Genomic DNA, 26,319 nt, shown 5'->3' with positions numbered 1-26,319 from the left:
GATGCGTGTCGCCACCTAGCGAACTGCGACTCAACCACAAGGGTATATAAACTTCGGCTCCGCCCGAAGTTAGCTTTCCTTTCTTGTTGTTTTTTTTAGTTAGATGGTTGGGACTTTTCATACATATTAAATTGGCCAACATATCTTCTCTACAAAATTTCATAAGGATCGACCGACTATATCCTATAGCTGTCATAGAACGATCGAAATTGGCATAACTTTGGTGTCTTTTAAGCTAGAATGATGGGACACTCTACGGATTCCATTTTGGGAAATCTTATTTGATCTGCTAAATTTCATAAGGGTCGGGCGACTATATCCTATAGCCGCCATATGACTGAATGATCGGAAATGGCACAACCGTAACTGCAAGGGGATATCCACTTCGGCTCCGCCCGAAGTTATCTTTCCTTTCTTGTTTGTTAATCATTGTGTTTATAGCTTCCTTAGTACTAAACTTAACAGCATGTTCGAATGGTTAGCATTTGTTAATATATGACGTTTCTAAGAGCTATCGCAAATTGTCGATTTCCGCAGTAAATCTTTTTGTGGCCTTATCTTTCTGGGATGTGCTTGCCATTTTAGCTTTTTATTACGTCGGATGTTTCACCGACCATTGTTTGTAATTTGTATATTATTCCATTTATTGTATCTTCACTCTGAACTTTGTGTGAGATCCAACTATTGTGGATTTTGGTACCTCAACAGCAATATTTTCCTATGGTCCTTTTGTTATGTTGACCAGTTTTAGAGCTGTGACAAAACTTTGTAGATGAATTTTTTGGTAATTAAATTCAGGAATGGCAATTAAAAAGTCTTTTATGTATGCCCTTTGGGCAGCTACCTCGCAGCTACGAGAAGTTGGGTCGGGTAAAATAATATTTTTTGGAAAAAAAAGATTACGATTTTTTTTTTAATTTCGAAATAAACGCGTTTGACCACCAATGGTCATCATTTAAAATTTTGAAAAAACTTGTAGTTTTTAAAATATTTAAGTGTTTAGTTTTGGTCATTTTTTGGACAGGTAAAAAAAAATTCCAAAAAACAACTACTGAATTCGTTTTCCAATGGTTTGATAAACAATGACCATTGCAATATTTTTCAAGCTCATGTTAATGAGATAATGCATCTGAGGGCCGTAGAATCTGTATCGGCGACGAGGCTTCGCGAGCTTTCGGACAAATTTAATTCGCATATGCGAGCCCTGTCTCGGCATTCAAATTCGTCAAGCTGCCGTGCGTGAGGACGCAGACATTATAGTCTGCTGCATTTTGGTGGCAATTCGCCAGCTTAAGGCCATCACCCTTCTCCCGAGGTTTCCACATCTAGCAACGCTGTTTCTGGTTCAGAGTTGGCCGCCGTCAATTCCCTCGTCACTGATGATCGTTTTGGTGATGTGGGGTTGCTAGCCACTGCCAATATTCTGGTTACCGCTCCGGAGATCCAGCTGCAGCTGTGGAAGATAAAGACTTCGGTGACTGTATCCGGTATAGGAGGCGCAGGGTTCTCTACAGATGGGTATTCTGTACAAGTCAGCTTGCAATCCCAATGCTCTGACTACTCTGCGCAATAAACTGTGTTCGTAGCCTCCAACATAACTGACCCTCAGCCCAATTTTGCATTCTGCTCTTGGAAAATTCCCGCTAATGTAGAGCTAGCGGATCCTCATTTTCACCAGCCTCAGCCAGTTGATTTCCTAATTGGAGCTGGATTATTTTACGAGCTGCTTTGTGTGGGGTAAATTCATCTGTCTCCTGGTTAGCCCTCCATCGAAAAAACTCGGCTCGGTTGGATTGTTTGTGGAGGCGAAGGTCCTGACGATGGTAAGGTCCTCATGGCAGCCGAACAGTCAGAGCCGGTGAAGGTGGAGTCTCATTGCAGTTTTGTTTCCAAGTCAAAGAAGAAGCGCCTCCGCAAAGTGCTCAGTGAAAAAGAGAAATATTACAGACACCGTCGTCACTTCGAGCAGCGCATGGAGAAGCGTCTGGCAGGGATCTGCACAGTGGTGGCTAGTTTGCTAGGTCATATGTTACCCAGTGTACATGTGAAGCCGCCCAGCTGCAGTGACAGCGAGGATGAAGACGACCCCAAAACAATTAAATAAATTGTATTAAAATCTATAAATCGAACTGTGCTTGTTTTTATTAAAGCCAATATTTAAAACAGTGGGCCGAGCTCCCGAATGTGAATCCGAATGCACAGTGGTTGCGCCCATAGGCCAAAAATAAAAAAAGTCATAACAACAAAAATGTAGGAAAAGTAAACAAATCAATTCTAAATTGTCCAAACTTCTTTGTGGCATACTAGGTTTGTCTGGCAAATTAACCGTTCTTTCTAAAAATGGAATTGAAGTTGAGTGCAGGTGTTCATTTTCACAGTGCATCTTGCGCGCATCGCGAATTTTTCAGAACAAAACCGAACTTTGAACTGGTCAGATTATTTATTACGTATCCAAATTTAAAATATTTGTAATAGATTTTGAAGTTTAAGGTATTTTCTAAAATTTGAGATATTATAAAAAATTGTACTTGTTAAACTGTTTTTGTTATATTAATTTGAAAAAATACATGTTTTTTGTGTGTTCGCCTGGCTCTTAACGTAATAAATGTGTAATTTTTTTTTGCAGAAATTTGCAGATGTGCTTAAAATCGTGAAAATTCGAACACCCTCTTAACTTTTTGAGAGTCAGTTTTGCACTACACAAATTTGTTTTCGCTCGTGTGATTGTTGTTCTGTTGCTTTGTCTTCGCCTTTTGAGTTTGTTTTTATGAATAGTTTTTCATTTATTAATAGTTTGGATTTAATTTTTGTTTATTCCATTGCTTTAAACTTTAATAGGTTCTTCTTATAAGTGTGTATTCTCACGTTTATATGTTTTTAATGAATGATGTAGCGAAGAGGGTAGCGCCATTGAAAGGCGAACAAAATTTATTGAAGGTATATAAGAAAATATTATTAAAAACGGCTATATTGTTGACAAGATTGAAGTATCATAGCGGATACGGTTGCAAAAGGATTGCAACGTTTTGGGTAAATTACAAACGCTTGAAATCGTCAATTCTACAATATCGATCTGATTGGTTGAATGAAAGATGCACCCAATCAACATCGAAAAATCCTGACCGTGGATGACCCAAAGCAGATTTTAAATAAGCGTCTGAAAATTGTTGATCTGTCAAAAACCGAAGAATCTATTGCTACTATATTACGCTCATGCAATTCATCTCAACAGAATTTACAGAATTTAATCTTGTTGAAGTCTTATCACTCTTTCTTGATACAAATATGAGTAAACATCAATATTTGCTTATTCGTAGTTTTGTTATTAGTAAAGTATATTTCAACTTAATACCAAGTTACGTAAAATTTCTGGCAGGAATTACGGGTGGGGATTGTTTAGGGATTACAATTTAACCAACGTTTGTATTAAAATGTCAAATATTTAATTTAGTATTGGAAAAAATACGATACGATACGATTTTTTTTCAGTGTGTTTAGAATACTTTTGTAGATTTTGGCCAAAATTTCATTGCGATATCACTACTAGAAATATTTTTGGCCCCGGCTCCATACAAGCCCAACCACTGTGGAATGTGATTCATTCGGATACATTTTTAACGCCTAATTCATCATCGCCTACTGTTGTTCCTGTGAAAGTGATCCGTTCACCGTTCACCAAGCCAATGGAATCGTCAAGGAGTCTTGGTCCACCTATTATCTTGGATCCTCCATTGTTGGAAAACCTGCAAGTTCCTGTGGTACAGTCTCCTAGGCCTCTCACTGGTGTGGCGCCTGAAATAAGATCCTCTGGGCTTTCGCTTACAGTTGTTGCACCTCGTAAAGCTATATTTGTATCCCGCCTTATGCCGGATGTTACTGTGGATGATGTCAGGAGTCATCTCTTAAACCATCTCAAGGTAGCTCCTAATGAATTAGCAGTCTTTAAGCTTAATTTTACACATAAGCGTAACATATCTTCTTTCAAAATTGTAATTCCTGAATCCTACCTCAAAAAGGAATTGTTCCATCAGCCTGGCCTATCAGCACAGCACTATTCATGAATTTTAAGCCAAAGACCCTCCAAATCCCAACTATGCCGATTCAGCTCCAAAAAACTGAGTAATAATGCATTTTCATGCTGCTACCACAACGTTCGAAGTATTCTGGGTAAATTGAGCTAATCTTTTACTAAGAGTGCTTCTTTTGATTTTGATGCTATTGCACTCACTATAACCAGGCTTAATTCCTCTGTCTCTGATTATGTACATTGTGTTTCGAATGGATAGGCCATCTTTCGCAGGCGGTGTCCTCATTTCTGTTAATAATAAATACTCAGCAGAAATTGACTGGGAATATCTTTCATCTTTTAACTCTATCGATGCTGTTACTGATTATTTTTATGATGTAATACACAACGCGTTGGACAAATTTGTTCCTGTAGTTTCATCGTCTTCATCAACGAAACCGCCTTGGTTTAATAAACACGGGAAGAACGGGAAATCTAGAGCTTACAAATTGTTTCTTAAGTCTGGATCTTTGTTTCATCAGAGAAATTTTCTTTAAATTGACAACCAGTTTATTATTCTTAATAATCAACTTTATAAGCATTACATCGCGAATTGTAAGGTAAGCTTCCCAAATTATCCAAGCTCCATTTGTCAATATTAAATGTAAATCCAGTCTTTTTCTTCCTTCCTTTACTTATAAAAATATTTCTGATTCTTCAGAACAAGGTATTGCTAATCTCTTTGCTTCATTTTTTCAATCAACCTGTTCGTCCGATTCATATGATTTAAGTTCTACATCTAATATATAAAAATCTCATGTCACGGTGTTAGTAGCTCTACTCCTCCGAAATGGCTCGACCGATTATCGTGAAATTTTGTGGGTATATTCGTTTGGGCTGAGGATCGGACAACATCTATTTTTCAATTTGAAATTTGATTTCCCGCCTTCGCCGGTCGGTAATTAATCAGCTAAGAGTATCAATCGATCAGTTATCCCCGCTCCAGTTGTCATTCCGGTCCCCTATCTTACTCACCATACATTGTGTACAATCTTTTTGTATTGTGTACAATCGTATTGTGTACAATCGTAGCAGTGACGGTTATACGTATTACTGTCGCAATGCCAAGAAAAGGCAAAGGGGCCAATTTAAGTCGTCGAACGGTCAAATCCACAACCACGCGAGATTTAAGAGCACGAAGATCAAGCAATAAATCGAAGAACATAATGCGAATGCGCGTGTGAGCATGGGGAAGTTGCGTCAATCAAAATCGCAAGAGGCACGAGATGTATGTAATCAAGAAATACAACTGAAACGAATAGAAGCACGCAGATTCATAGTTAATCGATTTAAGGGAATTGACATTTCTTCGAGGAATTGACAGGGGCATTTCTTCGACTAGCATTCCAGTACGAACCTGATGTTGAATATTCTGCTCATTCCAAAGAGATTATTGGTACTTTGGATAAGGAATGCCTGAATTGTCATGCAATTAAATTTAAAAATTAGCCACTAGGGAAATTAGCACTAGGGAAAAGTACAACTACCCGAAATCGAAACACCACCTGAACCATTACGCGGTTTACTTCTCGGTACAGATCCAGATTCTACCCTGTCAATTCGTACATTCAATTCATGATTCCAAATGACATCGTTTGGAGCAACAGAAATATTGCTGGAAACGCTCAACATTTCAATTACACGTTCACAATCAAAGGCCAAGTAACATATATCAAGTGGGCTCATTGCTGCCAATGCCGAACGAATCTCTTAAATTTTTACAAATCTACTTTAAGGGTGGCGAGGACTCCACAAGTGCACTTGCCAATCGTGTGGATGCACGATGCTACTACCATAATCTCAATTCACCGATGCCAGGCGTATCATCGGCGAGCTGGACGCTCTGTTAAATGAGCACAATGACTTATTGAAATTATTCAAATCACACATGCATAAGCTAGAAAGTAACCATCCGCTATTGTCATCAACCCTGATAGAACACCAGCTGGAGAGCATATACGTAGATTCAACGCACCTGTTGTTAACGACGTTGCTGGAATCATGGTTGGTGACCGTACAGCTACGCGACAAATTGTGATTCGAAGAAGAAATAATGATCTTCAGTTCATCAGTGACACTTACCGTTCATATTACGCCCTCTAATATCCACGACAAACAACAACATAATTAACATAATTAAAGTAAGAATATTAGTAAGTATTAGTAAAGAATAAAACTTTAATTAATTTGAGTACATATTATTACAGAAGCCGAAACAAACAAGAACGTAAAATATATGGCGGCTCTCTGCATCAGCGTAAGTTGAACATGGTACGTACGCACGTACGCTGATGAAATCAATGATTGCTTAAAATCATTGCGACTGTGGCGTAATGTTGAAAAAGTACAACTGACAAAGAACATGCGCGTTCAAATGCTTCGGGAACCATCTGGCGAAACTTTCTTTAAAAAACTGTTAGATATTGGCAATGGAAAAGTTGCTGTATATGAAAATACTGGATGTATAAAATTACAAACGGACTTCTGCAAAATTGTCGACTCGCAAAATACTCTCATTGATCGCATATTTCCTAATGTACACACACAATATGAAAATCATAAGTGGTTGGCAGAAAGAGCGATTTTGCCAGCAAAAAATGTACACGTCAATGCATTAAATTTACAAATACAAAAGTTGTCGCCTGGGGACTTGGTGTCATACAAATCTATTTATGCAGTTTGTGATGGCAACGAAACTGTGAATTATCCAATTGAGTTCTTAAATTCATTGGATTTGCCAGGCATGCCGCCACACCATTTACAATTGAAGGTTGGAGCTCCGATCATTCTACACGATTAGTAATCGTAAGAAGAAATTAAGAAATTAATGAAAAATATCATTTAAGACAGCATTTTGAATGGGAAGTTTCGAGGCGAAAATGTATTATTGCCACGAATCCCAATGATTCCTACAGATGTGCCAATTGGATTAAAACGGACTCAATTTCCAATTCGATTCGCATTCGCTATGACGATCAATAAGTCACAAGGCCAAACATTATCTGTATGTGGCTTAGATTCTCGCGTGGGAAAACCATCCCATTCCATTTATTTGTGCTGACTAAAAACGGACTAACCAAGAATATTGCGCACTCCATTGCGCTGAGAGAATCTTATTCTTATTGAATCTAAATCTTATTCTTATTGAACTAAAAAAAATTTTTTAGAAAAAATATATATGGCAAAACAACGTTTGCTGGGTTTTCTTGTACCCTTATAAAATTCTGGTAACATCGCAAGTGCAACATCATTGCAAAAGCATAATTTCCTCCACCCAGCATGGTTTTTTCAAGCATCGTTCTGCAACAACAAATCTGGTGGAATTCACTTCGATCGTCCACAAGGGTTATCTAACCACGTATCCACATCGGTTTGCATTCGTTTTGCAAACCGATGTGGTTTACACCGATTTATCAAAGCTTTCGATTCTGTTAATCATCGTCTCCTTCTCTTATGGGTATTTATCTTATGGGTTTTCCTCATAATATCATACAGTGGATGACTTCACATTTATCGAATCGTACGCAGCGGGTTTTTTTTCGAGAACATCACATCTCAAATTATCAAATTTACATCTGGTGTTTCGCAAGGCAGTCACTTAAGACCTCTTCTGTTTATCCTCTATTTTAACGACTTACCTAGTGTCGTTAGCTATGCTACTAGACTTTGAGTTTTATGATCCCTTCACCACTAAAACATTGTATGTCTCTTTGGTTCGACCGATTCTGGAATACTGTTCATGCGTTTGGAGTCCGCAGTATATGGTTCATCAAAGAAGTATGGAATCAGTGCAAAAGCAGTTTCTTTTATTTGCTATAAAATATTTAAACAGGGACTCATGGTCTCCTTCCACCATATCGTTGTCGGCTAAAGTTATTAGACCTACCACCATTGCAGGAACGTCGTACTTGTGCTGGGGTCATGTTACTTCATAAAGTCATTCTCGGTCAAGTTGACTCGAAACTTTTACTGGAAAAGATACTTTTTTCTGTTCCAAAGAGGTCATCCAGATCTTTCCGACCCCCTTGTTTACCAATTGTTTCGTGTTATCTAATATTGTGACATAGTCACATCTATTGTCACATTTATTTTCCCCTAAAATAAATGTGACTTAACCCTAGATGTATTAAAATATAAATTGATTGTTTTTTCATAAGAATAATTTAGCCTAACTCTTAATTAAAATTTATTTTAATTTAATAATTTAAAAAATTTTATAAATAGCAGTTGATTGTTACATTCAATAAATAAAGTAAAATAAAATAAAAAATGAAAATAAATATCCCATACCAGTTATGGATGAAATACTTGACAAACGTGGAAAGTGTCATTACTTTACAACAATTGAACTTACCAAGGGTTTTCATCAAATTCAAATGGATGAAAATTCTATTTCAAAAACAGCTTTTTCAACCAAACGAGCTGCATGCCTTGGCGTGCATGATTTATTGTATCCGAAACACGAATCTATAAACATTTTTAAACTTTAGTAAAATCACGAATGAGGATTTCAAGTGTGAAGTGCAACAAACATTACACAAAAAAAAATTAATACCAGTGGACTCAGCAATAGTCAAAACACGAATGAGGATTTCTAATGTCTATTTAAAATAAACAATCGAGACAATTAAAAAAAATATATTAAATTAAATTAAATTAAAAACGTGCAAATGGAATCTAAACAAGCGTCCACGTCAGCTGCAGTAAGGCACATCCTGTCTGATAGCAATATGAATCATTTCTTCATGCAACTAAAACAAATTGATAAATTTGATGGTGATACAATGTATTTAGCACTGTTTATAAAAAGTGTTAATAATTCAATTAGGTTATGGCGGTGATGCTTGAGGGACATAGAAGACCCCTCCGCTTCCACTTGAGCCGCTAGGGCTCCTTGTGCTACCGCTAGGGCAAGGGTTTCACCGAAGTGCTCCCCCCCATTCCTATCTACCAGGGTGCATATATGCCTAGACTTCCTGTGGCGGCCCATGGTCCCAACCTGCTTTTTTTATGAAGGCAACCAGTCCACGTGGAGAAATCTCTAAGTTCTGAGAGTTCTGTGGACCCGAAGTATTTGAGTGTGCTCCGAGACCGAGCGCCGGGCAGTGGCATAGGAGGTGCGTGACCGATTCTACCTCCTCTTCATCCCTGCAGCTCCTGCCATAAACCTTGTGGGAGACTGCAAGCCTGGCCGCGTGTTCGCATATCAGCCAGTGTCCAGTAATTGCCCTAATCGCTAGGCTGCAGTCTGGTCTGCTGAGAGCAATAAGTCTCGCCGATCTTTTCTGAGAGCGTGTCGGCCAGATCAGAAGTGAGGTTCTACAGGTCTGGAGATTACTCCATTTCCTATTGGCTGCCACGTCAAAAAACTCCCTGCACTTTAGCCTGCAAGTAGCCAAGGGAATGCCTACAAGTTCTTTCTCCGGTAGTAGAGGGTTGGTAGTCCCTGCCCTAGCTAGTTCATCTGCGGCGCAGTTTCCCTCGTTGTCCCTGTGACCGGGAACCCAAATGAGGTAGATGTCATGCTGTTCAGCCATCTCGTTGAGAGATCTGCGACAATCATTGACTGTCCTGGAGTTGGACGAGAATCCGTCAAGTGCCTTGAGCGCTGCCTGACTATCTGAGAAGATGCATATTGTACCCCGATTGCCCCTTAGTGCTGGGGATTCCAGTGCTTCCCAAATGGCTACTACTTCAGCCTGGAAAACTCTGCAGTGGTCAGGGAGTCTGAAGGACTCCTTTAGGCTCAAATGCTCACAAAAGTAACCGCCTCCCACCTGGCCATTGAGTTTTGATCCATCTGTGTAGATGTGAAGGGAGCCCTCCGGTCTCGGTGTCCGTGCATCCCATCCCTTCCTCCCATCGAGGGGATGATGATTTTGGAATTAGTGGTGGGTTGGTCGACGGGAACGCAGTAATCCGTACCCCCTCAAGCATGAAGTGATGCAGGTCCAATCTGGTATGACCAAAACTATTCTTGCTCCATAGATTCGCCTCTCGCAGTCTTATTGCCGCCAGTGTGGTTATCTTTACCCCTATCAGTTTTACCGGTAGTAAGTCAAGGATGAGATCTAGGGCATCGCTAGGCGTAGTGCGTAGACTGCCTTTTATACAGACTTCCGCCATGCGCTGCGTCTTCCTGAACCTTTCCCTGCATAGGGAGTTGTCCAGGGCAGGCCACCAGACCACAACTCCATAAAATAAGATTGGTCTGATGATCGCTGTGTATAACCCTCTGACTATCTTGGGGGACATTCCCCATTTTAGGCCTACCGCCTTGCGGCAGATATAGATTGCTATTGCCGCTTTCTTAGTCTTATCTGCGGTGTTCAGCTTCCAGTCCAGTTTCCTGTGAAATTACATTTTACTTCGCACTACCTAAACAGCACGAGCTCTGTCTTGGACGGATTGACTCCCAGCCCGTTCCTTTGCGCCCAGGCCGACAGAACTTTGAGGAAACTTGCCTTCCTAGGATTTCGAACAGCTTGCTTGGTGAAGTTTTCAAAATTTACGGCTATCTCAATGTAGCGGTGGTCTGAAAAGGAGTGTTTGTCTAGGACTCTCCAGCTGGTGATTGCATCAGCCAGGGAGTGCGAGAATAATGTAATGTCAAGAACCTCTCTCCTGTTCTTGACGGCGAAGGTGGGTTCTGAACCTCTGTTACCCACTAGAAGCTTAGAGCTGAGGATAAAATCGAAGATTGACTCACCCCTCTCATTTGTGTCAGTGCTTCCCTACTGACTGTGATGAGCGTTGGCATCGCATCCTATTAGTAGGTCGATTTTCTTCCTGTCGCTGTCTTCCACAAGCCGCCTGAGTAGCAAGTGCGGTGGAGGTCCTATGTGGTGACCCATATACGCCGAACATATTCTTAGATGGCCGCCTGAGCCTTCTATCGATGCGGCTACATGATCTTCATTGCTGAAATTTGGTAGCAAGAAAATGTTAAGGCTCTTTTTTTGCGAGTATGGATGCTCGTTTTTTACCTTTTACATCGGCTGTGCACAGCCTGAAATCCGACGCCCCGAAACCGAGAATCCTGTCTCCATGGATCCAGGGTTCTTGGATGAGGGCCACGTCAGCTCCACTCTCTGCGATATGGAGCAGGAGGGTGATAAGTTAATTACCCAATACAAAAAAACATCGTCTACTCAGAATGAAATCATTCAAAAAGCTATCCTAAACCTCATCGTTGGACCTGCACGTACGATTCTTCTTAGGAATTCCACTTAGGACTGAAATGAATTAAGAACGTTACTCATCAGCGAATTCAACTCATCAAAACCCCCTCATCTCATGATCATGGATTTACATAAAATGAAATATCAAAATAGTTTACGTAAGTTTATTTATGAATTAGATAAACAAACATGCAAATTTTGTAATAAGTTAAGTCTGGATAATAATGTAATAATAGTATACATTAAGTATTTATATAGTTTCATAGATATTAAGTATTATGTGTAATGCTAACGAAGGATGGACACACTAGTAAGCTTGGCGGAAAATGGATAAAATATAAAATCACATGGCTTAAACTAGAACTAAATAAATCGTTTTAAAAGCTTATTACATGGTGTCAGAAGAAAAAAATAATTGTTAAAATGGATCGAGCACTATCAGAGTTGGATTGCTCAATATTTCTTAGTTCAAACAAAGCTTTCTTATGTACATGTTGGCTTTTAGAAAAGGTGCAGATCCAGAGCCTAAGAAGATAGCCACATTCTTGGGGTTGGCGGGATCTAAAGCAACGGGAATCTACAATGCAATGTTTCCCAAGGATGGAACAACAAACAGTATGTTAGGAACTACAGCAACGTCAGCAGACCCGTCATCATCAGTTGTGGAAGCTGTTGGTCGCTCACTGAACGACGTACTGAAAGCATTCGACAGACATAGTATTCCATTTCGAAATACTACAATAGAAACTTATAAATTCAATAATATCATACATGCAGATGGGCAGCCTTTATTGGATTCGAAACGCAACTACGCAAGCAAATACAGTCATGCGATTTTGAGTGTAACTGTGGCCAGAAGTACAAAGAAAGGATGCAAATGGATCGTATCATTTTTGGCATAAACGACAAAAGGCTACAACTAAAGCTTCTAAAGTCAAAAAATAAGAAGCTAGAGGATGTGCTAAACGAGTGCAAAGCCTATGAAGCTGCTACGGAAAACAACGCGATTTTACAAAATCAGCAACGTGTTTTGTGGGAGAGCAGTACAAACAATGATGTTGCTCGCAAATGCTATAATTGTGGAGCTATATTTAACACAAATCATTTGGTCGAGTGCCGCGCCAAGGAGGCGACATGTCATGCTTGTCGAAAACTGGGACATTCTGTGAGATACTGTGAGCAGCATAAAAAACGGGGTAACAAACAATTTTTTAGTTGTCGACTCAAACTGTGAACCTTTAATAGGTCTTAAGTCGTTGATTGAATTAAATCTGATTAATCATTTAAATATAGATTCACTCTGTAAATTACCGACTAAAAAGGCGGAGTTTGTAGATTTGTAGAAAATTTAAAATGTTATTTAAAGGACTTGGGAAACTGCCAAATAAGCAATCAATTGTCTTGAGAAGGGATTCAAAGCCTATTCTGCATTATAAAAAGAGGTTTCCCCAAAGCTTACTATGAGGATTGGAAAAAGAACTGAATAATTCGGTACAAGAAAAAATTATATCCTCTGTGACATATCCTACCAGTTGGGTAAATAACCTGCAAGTAGTAAAAAAATCCAATGGAAAAGAAACTAAGACTTTGTTTAGACCCCAAGCCACTGAATAATGCAATTAAACGAGAACATTACTTAATACCAACAATGGAAGATTTTATGGCACACATCAATCACAAATTCAATCGAGCCTACAAATGAAGAATTAAAAATTTTCTGTAGGCATCCTATCTGAATCCGAAAAGGTATTATTTTAATTGGATAATTTTTGTCCAAACATTTTCTAAAAGTTATTTGGTTTTGGGAGAAATTAGGGTTAAAGTAAACAAATTTGGAATTACTAAATTGGTGGTCATTTTAGTCCCCAGATAGAATATTTTTATATATTCGCATTTTAAACCTAAATACGCGTCGATTGGTACCTCAATCGACAATCCGAAATTTCTTTCAGAAGTTATTCAAAAAATTCGATTTTTACAGCTTTTGTCTGGTTTGTCTGGTTGTCTGTTTGCAGTATTTTTTTCTTGGTAATTGGAGATGTTTATTACTATCATATGAGGAACTATTGGTTTACAAATTTTTGAAATACCTTAAGCTTACGTTAAAAAATTTAAAAAACCCAGGAATTAAAAAATACATAACTTTATAATCAAGAAAGATATTAAAACGTGCTTTACACGTGCTTTGAAAAGGTTTTTTAAATATCTATTTCACTTTCTTTAAGACCAAACATCTTAATAGTACACAAAAACAGATACATTGAAAATAATTTTTTTTTAAGAAAAACAATTATTATTTTTAAGAAAACCAATTATTTTTCAAAATTGGCTCATTTGATCTTATTTATATTGCACGTGGAGATTGCTCTTGAGATGACGCAACTTTTGATAAATCGCTTATATCTGGCAAAAATCATTAACTTTGATAGGTTACATATGTACATATGTATGTACATGGATGTGTATATTTTATGGGGAATATTTTTTTGAGCTTATGCATGCATGTGTGCAATAAACTTGAAAATATGGAGCAAATTCTTTTAACTTTTACTTTATTTGTCTATCGGTCGACTATATCCTATAGCTGTCATATAACTGATTAATCGGAAATGCCTTAACTTTGGTGTGTTTTTAAATTAGAGGGTTGGGACTTTCCACACATGTTATATTTGGTCAAAATATCTTATGGGCAAAATTCATAAGGATCGACCGAAATTCATAAGGATCGGAATTGGCATAAATTTGATGTTTTTTAAGTTAGATAGATGGGACTTAGTATTGCATTTTGGGCAATCTTATCCGATTGCAAAATTTGATTAGGATCGGCCGACTATACAACTCTTATACAACTGAACAATCGGAATTGTCTTAACTTTGTTATTTTTGAAGCTAGAATGATGGGACTATCTACGGATTATTTTACGGAATTTTGGGAATCTAATCCGATCTTTCATAAGGATCGGCCGACTATATCCTATACCTGCCATATAACTTAACGTTTGTTTCTTTTGATTATTTATTATATAGTGAAACCCTTATAAGGATCGGCCTCTCATCTGTTTATTTGTTTAAATAATTCGGTTTCCCACAAATACGAAACAACTTTGGATTTTTAATAGAATTAATTTTAGTGACGAAAATATGCTATATAGGTGTACAAAATTGCATATAAAAAATATTCTTGTTCGGCACGTGCAAGAAAAACAAAAAAAAATCAGGCACTTGCGGAAAAAGAATATTTTTTATATGCAATTTTGAACACCTATATAGCATATTTTCGTCACTAAAATTGATATCAGATATTTTGGGTTTCGCATGCAGGTTCAAGAGTTTCACCTCTTCAAGAGGTTTTTTATATTATATATAATACCTACATATGTCTTAGACCTTAATATAGTGTTGCATCAATAATACTATAATATAATATATATGTTGTTTCTCATTGAAAGACCTCAAGACCTCATTGAAATTAGCGCATTTAGAAAAGTACTGTGTATCTATAGTCCGGAAACTCGATTACATCCTTTTTTTTTATTATAGAATCAATTTTGGATGAAGTAAACGATGGAGGTTTGGACTCAAGCCTAATAAAAAGGGAGAGTGTTGGGGCTACCTATGACTGCAATACATATCAACTTAGTTCAGAAACTTCAATGCCCGGTGTTCAGGGTATAGTTCAAGTGGGATCAGCTGTGACTAACCCCATACCCATCAGTTATGGTAAGTGAAACATACAATTAAAAAAGTTATATGACAAATATTTATTAACTGGGTAGTTAATTTTTTAGATCAAAGGAGTATGCTTATGCCTCAAAATACATTAATTCGTACTCAAGGAACAAGTGTCAACGCAAATGATCATAATGAGATCGATAGAACTCATTCCCCAACAGTTATAAATGCTTCATCAGAAAATGGCCGTAATAGTTTTTCAATGCTTCAAAGGGCGACAGATAGTAGCAGCTTAAGTGAAGAGCCAAAGTCAGCAGAATCAGAATCTTCCCTTCATCGCTATTCATCGCTCCATAATAGGTCCATACCCCAAGGTAAAGAGAAATAAAATTTTAAAATTTTTATTTATTTTATAGATTTCTTTTTAAGGTGTTCAACATCATAATTCCTCTTCTATGCATTCATCACCGGCCAGTGCCCTATATTATCCACAACAAAGCAATCAACGATCACAAATAACTACATTGGCTGAAGATCAAAATCGCGTTACTGAGCCCCACGATATTTCTGAATTTGTTACGTATGTGTGTCAGGATTCTAATCACAATACTATTACGGGTTCAGTTGGTAATAATACATTTCAACATGGACCAGCATCACATTTTCAAATACATCAACAGCTCCGCAGCGCGAAATTAGCGTCTTCACCGTCGACTCATTACCATAGTACGATGCTACCGCCTATGCTCCCGCCAATGGCGCGACCAGTAGCTATAATTCGAAGCAGCGGAGATTTGACTTTAGTTCAAACACCATCGCCTGCCATAAACTCCGTTAATAGTTCCCCCAACGTGACGAGCAACATATCAGACGTAGCTAAAAGTAACTCGGATTCGGAAAACAATAGATCTCTAGATACAATAGAGACCAATACTAGACCAATAACTTCGGATACTATTCAACAAAACGTTCACAGTTCTGAAAACGAATTAATAGGTGGCTCGTCCCCTCGACCGCATGCGAATGCTTCGACTTCCCCAAATCCACAAAATTATAATGACTCTGGTCGGTGCAAAGCTTCATCGGCTGGTTTAAACTCAGTAAGCAGAATAACCGCACAAATGTATTCTTCCTCAAATAATAGAGAATATTTTAATCATTTTCATTCACAAGCGTCCCCGGTAAGTTTATTAAAATATATTTCTTTTAAGTATATTCTATAAAAATAAAATTATTGAGATAATGGAACTTATTGGCCCGTTTTCCCAATAGCTCCCCCTATTTTCCACGATTCTTTGCTTTTAGTGTTCATTTAGGTATTGTCAGGTATTGTCTTTTATGGGTAATTGAAATCATATAAAAAACCTCTTGATGGATAAAATACCGGTAATGGTATAATAGATAGATACAAAATATGTGGTATTATATAATTTTTGCGACAAAAAAAATGGAATAGGTGTACGAAATCACACGTTACTCGTATTCTTGTGCAAAATAAGTATATTCTATATATATATATATTTTTTGGTCAAATGTGTGCAACGCAGTAAAGAATGCATATATTCCTGATCAGGATACTTAACTGCAGGAGTATATCAACTTCGGCTCTGCCTGAAGATGTCCTACCTTTCTAGTTTAAATGAAAAAGTGGTTTTGTTCAGCATCTGTTTATGTGGTATAATATATTCTTGGTTAGTCCGTCTTTAACAAATAAACTGGATAGTTTTCCCACGCGAGAACATGTCACATATAGTTGTCCGTGGGAAAAGCATGGTGTTTCCAAATCTAAGCCACATATAGATAATGTTTGGCCTTGTGACTTATTGATCGTCATAGCGAATGCCAATCGAATTGGAAATTGAGTCCGTTTGAATTCATTTGGCACATCTGTAGGAATCATAGGGATTCGTGGCAATTTTCGCTTCGAAACTTCCCATTCAAAATGCTGGCTTCAATGATATTTTTCATTAATTTTTTAATTACTAATCGTGTACCTTACACAGCAGTATAGGGTTCAAGTTACGAAGTAGAATGTTTGGAGCTCCAACCTTCAATGAATTTAAGAACTCAATTGGATAATTCACAGTTTCGTTACCATCACAAACTGCATCAATAGATTTGTATGACATCAAGTCCCCAGGCAACAACTTTTGTATTTGTAAATTTAACTTCTCTTCGTTTCAGTTGTCTTTCTTGATTACGTTCATCTCATGTCTCTCGCGATTCTGATTGACGCAACTTCTCCATGCTCACACGCGCATTTGCATTATCTTCTTCGATTTGTTCGCCTGATCTTCGTGCTCTTATATCTCGCTTGATTGTGGATTTGACCGTTCGACGACTCAAATTGGCCCCTTTGCCTTTTCTTGGCATTGCGACAGTAATACGTATAACCTTCACTGCTACGATTGTACACAATACAAAATGGCGATAGGGGACCGGAATGACAACTGGAGCGGGGATAACTGATCGATTGATACTCGTAGTTGATAAATTATCGACCGGCGAAGGCGAGAGATCAAATTTCAAATTGAAAAATAGATGTTGTCCGATCTTCAGCCCTAACGAATATGCCCACAAAATTTCACGAAAATCGGTCGAGCCATTTCGGAGGAGTAGAGCTAATAACACCGTGACATGAGAAATTTATATATTAGATATAGAATATATTATACCACATAAGCAGATGGTGTTGATGAACGGTCACTGTCAAACTGGAAACTGCATTAATTAACAATTCAATTTGAAAACTGGGCACACAATAAGTTTATGTAGAGAAGAAGAAGGGACTAGAAGCGTCGATTGCAAGTTCGGAGTGTGAGTTTTTGCTTTGCTTTGTTAGACAGATGGCGAAATTAAGCGATTGAGCCAGCTCTTATATTTCAATAAATAAAGTTAATCATCATAAGGAATTTTGGTCCTTCAGAGCCAGATTCGTTATTGTTAGTAAAGTAAAGCACCATTGCGATGGAACAACTCAAAGGGCTAAAGGGAGTGAGGGGCCGTCTCAAATCCAGCCTCACCAAACTGCTACACACAGCAGAAAACTCTTCCGCATCAATCGGCGCTGACGCCGTGGAGGTACTGCTAGTCAGGCTCGACAAGGTTTGGAATGATTTCGAACTTGCCGGAGATGATCTGAGCGTGCTTGACGACGTCGAGGGCTGGGTTGATCCTGCGGATGACTACGACGAGTATGAGACGAAGTACATAAAAGCCCGTGCGCTTTTGTTTTCCCTCAAGCGCTCACAGGAGCCGACAACACCAACAACAACGAGACATGCAGAAGGAGATTCAATAGCTAACAACGACGCTATTTCTCGCTTAGTGCAGCAACAACAAGAGTTTTTCGAACGCCTAGGAGCAACTTCAACACCAACCCAGGATGACGGCGCGGCGCCAGTAAGGGAGACAGAATTACCGAAAATACACATAAAACCGTTTGGTGGCATTTACAAGGAGTGGCCAGCCTTCAAAGCACTGTACATAAGCACTGTACATAGCAAGCAACATCTGAGTAAGATACAAAAGTACCACTATCTAAAATCGTTCCTCGTGGACGAGGCTGCAAGTTTGGTACGCCATTTGCCGATTTCTGAGACGGCATATGACAACGCTTGGGAGCGCCTCAACGAGAGATACGATCGACCACGGCAAATTATTCACAACCTGTTGGACACCTTTATGGAGCTACCATCGATTAACAATGGAGAGGTATCCATATTGCGTAGCATATCAGATGGTGGAAATGAGGTCATCCGTGCATTGGACTCAATTGGCCATATGGACCGAGACTGCTGGGTTATCCATTTATTGCTGAACAAAATCGATCCAGAGTCACGCCGCAAATGGGTAGATGCAAGCCGTGCTTCAAATTCACCAAAAGTCGAAGAGTTCTTCAAGTTCCTGTACGCAAGATGTGAAGAATTTGAGCTGTGTCAAAGCGATCCTGTACCGAGACAGGGTGGTAACAACAAGAAGACAAGCAGAGCCATGGTAACTGCTGCGCTGACAAAATGCGTGAATTGTAATGCTGATGGGCATCTACTGTCTAAGTGTCCTCAATTCATTGGTTTGTAAAGCACAAATCTCTCTGCTTTAACTGTCTCAAACCAGGTCACAGGTCATCAAACTGTAGCTCAAAGTACAACTGTCAGCAGTGTGGCAGCAGACACCACACACTCATACACACGCATGCTGTGCAGACCAACGAGGGTCAAATCACATCCACGTCTTCAAGCGATCACAAGGATCCAGACACGACATCGGTGACTGCGTCACATGTCACAGGCATTACTCACGCCAACCCTATTGTCACATGGTAAAGTAGGACGAACATGTACTTTGCCAACTGCATTGGTACACATCCGCAACTCTCAAGGCACATACACAAACTGCCGGGTGCTACTCGACACTCGCTCGGAGTTATCATATGTATCGGAACGCTGTATTAAGGCACTGGGTCTTAGTCGGGTTCCTGGCCGGATTCTCATTTCCGGCATTTCTTCAATCAAGGCCGATACCACGAGGGGATTCAGCACACTCACGATCAAGTCTCGAGTTTCTGATCACTCGCTACAAGTAAAAGCTCATATTCTAGGAAATATCACATCTACGCTGGCAAGGGAAAACATCGATGCATCTGCGCTTGAGATCATCAATGGGATTCCGCTTGCAGACACTGAATTCAACTCGGCATCGCCTATAGACGTCCTACTAGGCACCGATTCTGTAGGGGCTATTTTAACCGGCAACAGGAAGCTGGATGCGCAAGGCAACATAATAGCTATTTCAACAATCTTTGGATGGGTTATCACATCGATTGCGTATCAAAATCCATCAATCACCACGTCATTTTTGTCTACAGTCGATATCCATGCTACTCTACAAAGGTTTTGGGAAATCGAGGACTCCCAAATCACCACTCACCATGATCCTGAAAATGTTAAGGTTGAAGAGCATTTTCAAACCACGCACTCACGCGACTCCAAGCGAAGATACACCGTAGAGTTTCCATTCAAGGATGCAGATCCACAATTCACTGACACTCTGCAGGGAGCAACCCAACGCTTTGCTTCTGTGGAGCGCCGTCTATATAGAGACTCAGATCTGCACTCACGGTATGTACAATTCATGCAAGAGTATATTTCTCTAGGCCACATGCGCCAATTAAACCCTGATGAAATTCTCACCAACGATGGAAGGGTATTCTACATGCCACATCACCCTTCCAAGATTCTTCTGGTCAATCTTTAAACGACGCCCTGAACCTTAGGCCGAGCATTCAACGAAACCTGTTCGATGTATGCGTACGCTTTCGTTTACATAAATACGTTTCTGCGTACATTATCAAGATGTTCAGGCAAATTTGGATCAACAAGCATCACCGCAACTATCAACGTATCGATTGGAGAGAACATCCTTCAGCTCCACTTCTACATTACCAACTCTGCACTGTAACCTATGGCACTGCGTGTGCACCATTTCTGGCTGTACAGGTTCTCGAGCAACTGGCCAGAGACTACCAACATTTGCATCCAACTGCTGCGCGCATTCTTCTTGAAGATTTCTACGTTGACGACGTTTTAACAGGAGCTGACACCGAGGAAAAGCTTCTACAATACAAACAAGAACTAATTCAACTAATGTCATGTGCTCAACTCGAGCTTGGAAAATGGATTTCCAACAGCAACCGCGTTGTCGACCCTGAGACAACAATCACAAACAATACATCATACAGTCCACTCGAAACTACGAACAAGGTTTTGGGAATTCATTGGCAACCGCACACGGACACATTGGCATACAAGGTATCTTTGCCCAGCGAGGGAAAGATTACAAAACGGCAAGTTTTATCAGACGTGTCTCGCATTTTCGACCCACTTGGATTGCTGGCTCCAGTGGTTATTCAATTCAAAATCCTGTTCCAAGAACTTTGGGTTCTCAACTTAGACTGGGACAGCCCGCTACCGCTCAGCCTGGAAGATTGGTATCTCAAATGCAAGCACGATATCAACACGCTCAATGAACTTGAGGTTCCACGCTACATTGGCAACTCTACTGACACAATTGAATTGCACGCCTTCTCGGACGCATCTATAAAAGCCTACGCCGCTGCCGTTTACAGTAGAGTCACTCTCCCTGATGGTAACATACAGGTTACTCTTATTGCCGCAAAGACTCGTGTTGCACCGCTCAAAACACAATCACTTCCACGCCTGGAATTGTGCGGCGCACTGCTACTAAGTCGACTCATCAACTCAGTCAAGGCTGCACTAAAAAACTACAACGTCACTGTTTACGCCTGGTGCGACTCTACCATTGTTTTGGCTTGGCTCTCGCACATACCTGGCAAACTAAAGACTTTCGTCGCAAACCGCACTGCCGAAATCCTCAGCATCATTCCACGAGATCACTGGAAACATGTCAAATCAGATGACAACCCTGCTGACTGCGCTTCAAGGGGCTTGCTAGCTGCTGACTTAGTAAATCACAACCTATGGTGGAAGGGCCCACACTGGCTATACTCAACCGAAGCTGAATGGGTAAAAACACCTAGCACTCCACATTCTAGTTTCATTTCAGATGAACAAGTCCAGGCTGAAGTAAAAGGTTCCGCTTTCACGACAATGAGAACATACAACACTGAAACCTCACTATTGGGCCAACTGATCGACCGTGTCTCCTCGTGGCCAAAGCTACTTCGTATTCTCGCCTACGTTCTCAAGTTCATCCGACGCAATTGCATAAAATCCAACACCGCTACGCTGACATTTGAGGAGATCCATGACGCACGGATCCTGTACCTGCGCCATGCCCAAGACGAATTCCAAGCTGACTACAAGCGACTCCTCAACCAGCAAGATTTGGGAAACAAATCAAAATTGCGCACCCTCTCACCGCAAATCGACAAACATGGACTCCTGCGAGTGGGTGGCCGCTTAGGTAACTCAGAACTGCCAGCGGATGTGCAGCATCCAATAATTATGCCAAAATCTCATCGCATAACGAAGCTCATTCTGGAACATGAGCACCGGATTCACTTACATCCTGGAGTATCGGCGTTATTCGTGATCGCACGCCAACGCTACTGCGTGTTTGGCGCACGCAACCTTATTCGAAAGATCACGCATGACTGTCTAAAATGCTTTAGACAACGCCAACACACATCTCACCAATTCATGTCAGATCTGCCGTCTGTCCGGGTCCGGCAGGCATTTCCGTTTGCAAACACTGGCTGCGACTACGCCGGGCCAATCACCCTCAAGGTCCACAAGGGACGAAATCCACGCAAGGAAAAGGGTTACATCTGCCTATTTGTATGCCTAGCCACTTCTGCCTTGCATTTGGAATTGGCTACAGATCTTACAACCGACACATTCCTGGCGGCACTCAGACGATTCATCTCTCGCCGCGGAAAATGCTCGCAAATGTATAGCGACAACGGGAAAAACTTCGTCGGGGCAAAAAGGGTATTAAACGAAATGCAAACTCTTCTGAAGTCCGAACAGAACAACACTGTACTGAAGGCCGACGAAGGAATCAACTGGAATTTCATTCCCCCCATGCACCACACTGGGGTGGCAAATGGGAATCAGCTGTGCGCTCTGTCAAACTGCATCTTCATAGAGTCATTGGCAAGAATGTCCTCACTTTTGAGAAAATGCACACACTTCTCGCCCAAATAGAAGCTGTGGTCAACTCACGTCCACTATTCTCAACTTCGGACACTGAGGTCAACTATCTGTCGCCAGCACACTTCCTCATTGGCCGTCCCTACACGACAGTACCAGAAGGCGATCTATCAAATGTACCAATCAACCGTTTGGATTATTGGCAACAGACTCAAGGTATGCTGCAAGGCTTCTGGAAACAATGGCACATGGAATATCTTACATCACTCCAGCATCGGCCAAAGTGGATGAACAAATCGGTCAACATGGCCAAAGATGACATCGTGCTCCTTAAGGATTCTCACACCCCGCCAGCAGCATGGCCTCTCGGAAGAGTCATCGAAACGTATCCAGGGAAGGATGGAATGGTCCGCGCTGTACGACTTAGGACTCCAACTGGAGAAACCACCCGTCCAATTGTCAAGATCGCCCTATTACCAAATTCTGAAACAGTGTTTCAGGGGAGGCCGGGATGTTGATGAACGGTCACTGTCAAACTGGAAACTGCATTAATTAACAATTCAATTTGAAAACTGGGCACACAATAAGTTTATGTAGAAAAGAAGAAGGGACTAGAAGCGTCGATTGCAAGTTCGGCGTGTGAGTTTTTGCTTGCTTTGTTAGACAGATGGCGAAATTAAGCGATTGAGCCAGCTCTTATATTTCAATAAATAAAGTTAATCATCAGATGGCGTGGTATAATATTAAACAAAACAACTTTTTCATTTAAACAAGAAAGGACGGACAACTTCAGGCAGAGCCGAAGTTGATATACTCCTGCAGTTAAGTATCCTGATCAGGAATATATGCATTTTTCATTGCGTTGCAAGGAAAAAATGCGGAAAAAATACTCTTTTTTGAATAAATTGTGAACGGAATATCTGATCGGGATGGATGAGGCACAATCAAAAGAATTCCTTACGATTCATGTATCGTTTATTTAGGGACGCACACAGAAAATTTGTAATTCTTCAGCTCCGTGTCTTCAGATATCCGCGAAGGCTGCGAAGGACTGCCAATTATGTGGCTTTGCAAGATATGAAGCAATTTCAGCTTATATCTTTTTTCAATAAAAAAATTATTGAATTTGTCGGGAAATGGCAGCGAGTCGCAATGATATTCTTTTATGACCGTTCACTTCGGATGGCTGTTTTTGATTGCCTTCCCTTTCCTCTTCCTTCTTTCCATCATTGCGCCACGCTCAGCAGGGCTTTACTATCCTTCCCTTTTTCAGCGGAAGGTTTTCGGCGGACATTTCCTGGAACATTTTATAGATTTATAATGATAAATAATGATAAAGTTAAAAGCAAACTTCAGTAGCAGTAGAGGTTCTGTACAGTCGGTTTGCCTTCTATGTTTAGCTTTTATTCTATGATATGGATGTTATTTTCAAATAAAATGTTTTGCTACGGCCCCAAAAAAAGGAATACTTAGAAAGCGTATTGCCCGTAGATTTTTTAATAATTCGAATAACCTCTAAATCAAACAATCCATCAAACAACAAAGTACTGGGTTAGCCAAGCGAAAAGAATTTTGACTTTTGCATGGAAGACCCTGTGTTCAAATCCACTAACTTGAAAGCCTCTCCTTATATAACTGCGAATCGACTCCTCTTCTTCTTAGCCCCGCTCTGTCATTTACCCAATCAAAATTGTCGTTGCTCTGGTCAGGTGAGCGATATGTTTCGCGTTGCCAATCAAGTCTGACGACCAATTTAGACAGCTTCACTATAGTCTAGTTTCTATGCGAACTACTTTGCTGCAAAATATTACGGTAATACCGCACTTTGCTAGTAGTAGCGCACGGACTGTCAAGAATACTTCTCGCGTCGTTTTCCTAAATTGACTTCCATTTCCAGAAAATAAGTGTTCCAGAAAAGTTCCAGAAAATAATAAAATCCGTTTAAGTGTTTTTAAACGGTACCTTTTTGATCGCCAATCGGTCCATTACTAAACTTCCCATTTACTGGTTTTCTTTTCCCGATCGCTTGTTTCGGAATTACTGACATGATCTAGCCGCGCTCCATATCCTAGCTGTCAAATGAATTGGTGGCATGGTGGAATTTTTAGGTGGAAGTGGTGTATAGATCCGTAAACTTGTGAACTTTTTTGACTCTGTCGATACGTCTTCAAACGCGAATATTAGGGTGAAAGCTTGAATGGTTGCGGTTAAAGATTCGGCTTCTCTTTCTAAGTTTTTGACCTGCCTTTCTACGCAAACTAGTCTCTCAGTTTTAGAGCTATCGAGTTGAAACTTTGCACACATCCTTCTTTCTTTTGCAGGCAGTATATAAGTCGGAACGGCCGGGATCGGTCGACTATATCCTATAGCTGCCATATAACAGATTGATCGGAAATGCCATAACTTTGGTGTTTTTTAAGTTAGAGGGTTGGGAGTTTCAAAGGATTCCTCTTTTGACAAAATAATTCGATTTGCCAAATTTCATAAGGATCGGCCAACTATATACGATCCGCTATATATCTAATTATATAAGATGCGTGGCGCTACCTAGCGGACTGCGACTCAACTGCAAGGGTATATAAACTTCGGCTCCGCCCGAAGTTAGCTTTCCTTCCTTGTTTTTTTTAAACTACTTTTTTGGATCCGGTAGCCATAACATCTTAAGTTTTAATTAGTCGATTTACTTGGAATTTGGTATGAATATTAAACATATGTTATTAATTGAAATGACGATCAGACTAGAAGTTATGGCGACGAGGACAGGGCCTCTTTCCCCCCTCTTTTTCAAGGACAAATAACTCGATGAAAAAAAATATAAGACAGCGTCCACTGTTTCTGGGTACTTGGAAATGAATCGCTTGGAATTCTTGTCCGGGGCTTATGTCACGAAACAAGAAGGTCAAAAAAACAAAACAAACATAACGTATCTGTCTCCTTGTATCTGTCGCTAAAGGCAGAAATATTGATCATTAATCCATGAAGCGAAAGTTTTCTGCTCAAAATATTTAAAATCCATGAAAAATTTTACAGATTTATAACAATAAAACATGAGTGTTACGCTATTAATATTTTTTAATAGCGGCCGAATAAATAGACGATTTCACGGTTCAATTTCAATTTAATTCAATGTTTTATTTAAGGGTTCAATCTATCCCTAAATTCGCAGCCGAGGTGTCAAAAATACAAGTAAATGAAAGCTTAGCAATAGACACTCAGAACAATGCATTTGTCTATCATTTCGTTGGCAAGGCGGGGGAACGCACACAAATGCAATATGAGTTAGTGTGCAGCAGCGCTACAAAAAAGCTCCCAAATGCGCATGCGCTACAAATAACAGTAAAGAGCATGCGAACGGGGGAGAAACAAACAAAAATAGAACTGCTGATAAACCCGCCGCTGTTCCTCCGATTTACAATTTATAAATAATTTTAAATAGCTTCGCCTTTGGCTGCTTTGGCCCCCCATTGAAGGCTGGACCTTCAACAGAATCCTTGAGGAGAAGTAGACACAACCTTGACACCGCACTTTTAGTCGTTCAACCGCTGTCTTAAGTATGGCTACACAGTTCACTCCGTCACGCCCAGGAACTATCTCCAGTATCCTGGCCAGAGGCCACTTCATTGGGGGTAGATTCTCATCTTTCAGCATTATCCGACCATATCTGTCTGGGTTTACGTCGCGTACAAATAAACCGTTGGAGGGCGCTCAGAAACGAAGCTGTGGAAAGTTTCTTGACTAACTCCAAATGGATTGTCTTTGTACTGAA

General features: G+C 40.0%; 1 protein-coding gene across 4 annotated transcripts in view; it reads left to right on the top strand.

The window, feature by feature from the left end:
* LOC6504362 (nuclear factor 1 X-type) overlaps positions 1-26,319 on the top strand; it is a 219,762-nt gene that overhangs the window by 153,143 nt on the left and 40,300 nt on the right. For 3 of the 4 annotated variants that reach the window (XM_001967070.4, XM_014903944.3, XM_032455785.2), the window contains 3 exons: positions 14,788-14,967; positions 15,024-15,293; positions 15,349-16,100. In XM_001967070.4, the coding sequence (XP_001967106.1) occupies positions 14,788-14,967; positions 15,024-15,293; positions 15,349-16,100 (1,202 nt within the window). The remainder of the gene's footprint in view (positions 1-14,787; positions 14,968-15,023; positions 15,294-15,348; positions 16,101-26,319) is intronic. The other variant, XM_032455786.2, reaches the window with a different exon arrangement.

The sequence above is a fragment of the Drosophila ananassae genome, assembly GCF_017639315.1.
Source record: "Drosophila ananassae strain 14024-0371.13 chromosome 4 unlocalized genomic scaffold, ASM1763931v2 tig00000061, whole genome shotgun sequence".
NCBI lineage: Eukaryota > Metazoa > Arthropoda > Insecta > Diptera > Drosophilidae > Drosophila > Drosophila ananassae.
The sequence above is the reverse complement of the archived record's forward strand: the minus strand, read 5'-3'. Positions and strand labels throughout refer to the sequence as shown.